At 34.0% G+C, this 2,632-nt stretch overlaps 1 protein-coding gene across 1 annotated transcript in view; it reads left to right on the top strand.

The window, feature by feature from the left end:
- Window positions 1–2,632, top strand: part of LOC119587821 (signal transducer and activator of transcription 5B-like) — a 29,198-nt gene that overhangs the window by 12,878 nt on the left and 13,688 nt on the right. The window contains 1 exon segment of the mRNA XM_037936525.1: window positions 46–265. Coding sequence (XP_037792453.1) covers window positions 46–265 — 220 coding nt within the window.

Below are 2,632 nucleotides of genomic sequence, written 5' to 3'. Positions count from 1 at the left end.
TTTGTGTGGTAAAACTCCCTGAATAAGGAACCTTCTTTGTTACAGCCTGTCAACGTGATGTTTTCATGCTGCAGCCATTCACCAGTAAAGCCTTCGCCATCCGTCCTCTAGCTGATGTGATCGCTGACTTGAATTACCTCCTTTACCTATATCCGAATGTGCCTAAGGATCAAGCCTTTGGAAAGTACTACACGCCCCTTGGAGAGCAACAGCCCACAACTAATAATGGTTATGTAAAGCCTCAACTAAAGACCCATGTACCAGGGTAAGCCTTGAGTAGAAGAAACAAACTGCTCTGATGCTTTTTGCCTTGTCCCCTCCCTTCTCCTGTGATATTAAATTTTTTGCTTGTTTGATTATATTGGGTAGTTGAGTGATATTGAGGCTTATATTTATGCCAGGCTTCTTGTATAGTGTCAAGTTATTTAGGTTGTTCTCATCTCCATTTTGAGGACAACATAGAAGTTAGAGTTATCTTAGATTGCTAGAGTTTTCCATTGTAACAGAAATTTATAAGTAAATCAACACTTTATTTTGCTCAAGGTAGTAAATATTTTGCTGATGTTAATTGGCCTTTTGGTAGGATTACAGTAAAGATTAATTACAGGTTGTGTTAAAATTATATGGGGTGACTGCCAACAGCTGGTCATGTAAGGGTTCTTCACTAATTGAAAGTGGTTCTGTTACTCGCAGGAATTTTCCTTCACAAAATTTAACTGAACTTTAATACATTCTAACTGATCCAAGGTATACTCTGGGTATTGATAAAGTTTGTGCTTCATGAATTATTTTTATTTGAAATTTAGTATTTATCCAGTTCTCCTTATTTTTATTTTGTGGAATATCAGATACTGCTATTAGAACCAGTTCTTGTGATGCTGTCTAGCCTCAGAAGTTTAGGGAGAAAAGGTCTCTGGTTTCTAAATTCACTTTTTCTTTTTCCAGATAATTTGTCTTGTAATAAGCTTCATCACTGATGCATTTTTATATTCTCTCTTTTTGAAAATTGTAATGAAATAAGGAAGGAGGTTCAGAGATCTGTATTTTGAGAATCCATAGTTGAGAGTTCAGTCTTGTCATGTTTTACAAATTTATTTTGGTTTTAATCAGATACAGTTAGCAGTTATATATTAGTTACCATAAAATATTGTTATTATTTAAATGGTACTGTTCAAAGCTGAAGTTATAGAGGCCATTGCAGTTGTGTTACCATTGTTTAATTTGATTGAAATGGCCATACATATAGAGAAACTTGTTGTCTCATTTCCACTTAGTAATCTGTAGGTCTCAGGAGACATTATCCATAACTTTCTATTGACTTGTTTTAGGAGTTAAAGCTATCGTAAACATATAGGAAATAATTTGAAAATCTGAACATAAAGGGGGCAAAGGAGAAAAAAATAATGAAAAGAAAAAAGAAAGATATATATTCACACATGTTTAGATAGTTCTTTTTGAAAACTACAATCAGACTGACAGGACATTCTTTGTATTTGGTACTTGAGAATGCTGTATGATGCATTCACCAATTACAATGGAACAAATCATACCTTTTCATACTGTGGTACCTACTACTTTCATATCCCTGACAACCTATCTTCTTAAGACAATTAGTGTCATGCTCATATTGGAAAATTAATTTTTAGTGTCATGCTCGTATTGGAAAAGTTAGTTTTTAGTGTGAGTAAGTGATCAAATTTACATAAAACACAATATATCCAGTTATGTAAAATAGAAGGCCAAAGAGAATGTAAATCAGTTTGACACTATGTGCTCCATAGTTTATAGGTTACATTGTACGATTAGAAACCCACATTACTCTGTTAGTGGCCATAGTTCAGACATATTTAATATTCTCGCTTAGGTATTAATTGGAAATTATTTCACAGCTTAGGAAATATTGTTTGTAATGTTTCACAGCAACTGTAGTAGCTTGATATGTAGACTTTATGTGTTTTACTAATTGCTGCACAGAATGTCTGTGTGCAAGATCTAGATTAGTCCAAAGTAATTTCCTGCCCTTACCCAATCATGGTAGAAAACACATGTTGACATTGTATCACATCATACCCAAAACACCAGGATGATGTGTTCATGTTATCCATGGTAGAGCTTACTTTAAGTTGTACACGCTGAATGTTGTGTGCTTGCTTGGGCCTGGATGCATACAGTTGAGGAGAAATAGTTCCTAAAAAAATAGATTTAAAGTATGTTTTTAGCCTCGTTACTTAAAAAATAATTTATTCTGCAGCCAATAGTAGAGAGAGTGAGGTAATTAATTCTGTGTTTGGGTTAACTTGGTACACTGGCATGGAAAGATTGATGGGCCAGGAATCTTTCTAGTTAAGCATTTTGAATTCTGTCTCATCCATTAGAGATATTGGAATGACAAGACCCTTCGGTTTCTTTATGAATCAGGATCTCTCCTTTTTGGATCTCATTGTTTACAAGTTGGAATAAAAAAAGACTGATAGAAACAATGTTCAGAGTAATTGATCTTTGTTACTGAGAAGTTTTCATATCCTTTTTGCTTTAGTGTCTTTATTCTTACTCTCAAGTTATTTTAGTCTTGCCAAGCCAGCAAACAGTAAAGTTATCATTAACCCTTTGTACATAATGTATGTACTCTTCA

This window comes from Penaeus monodon, chromosome 23 (assembly GCF_015228065.2).
Source record: "Penaeus monodon isolate SGIC_2016 chromosome 23, NSTDA_Pmon_1, whole genome shotgun sequence".
Taxonomy (NCBI): Eukaryota; Metazoa; Arthropoda; class Malacostraca; order Decapoda; family Penaeidae; genus Penaeus; species Penaeus monodon.
This window is presented reverse-complemented; position numbering and strand designations above follow the sequence as displayed.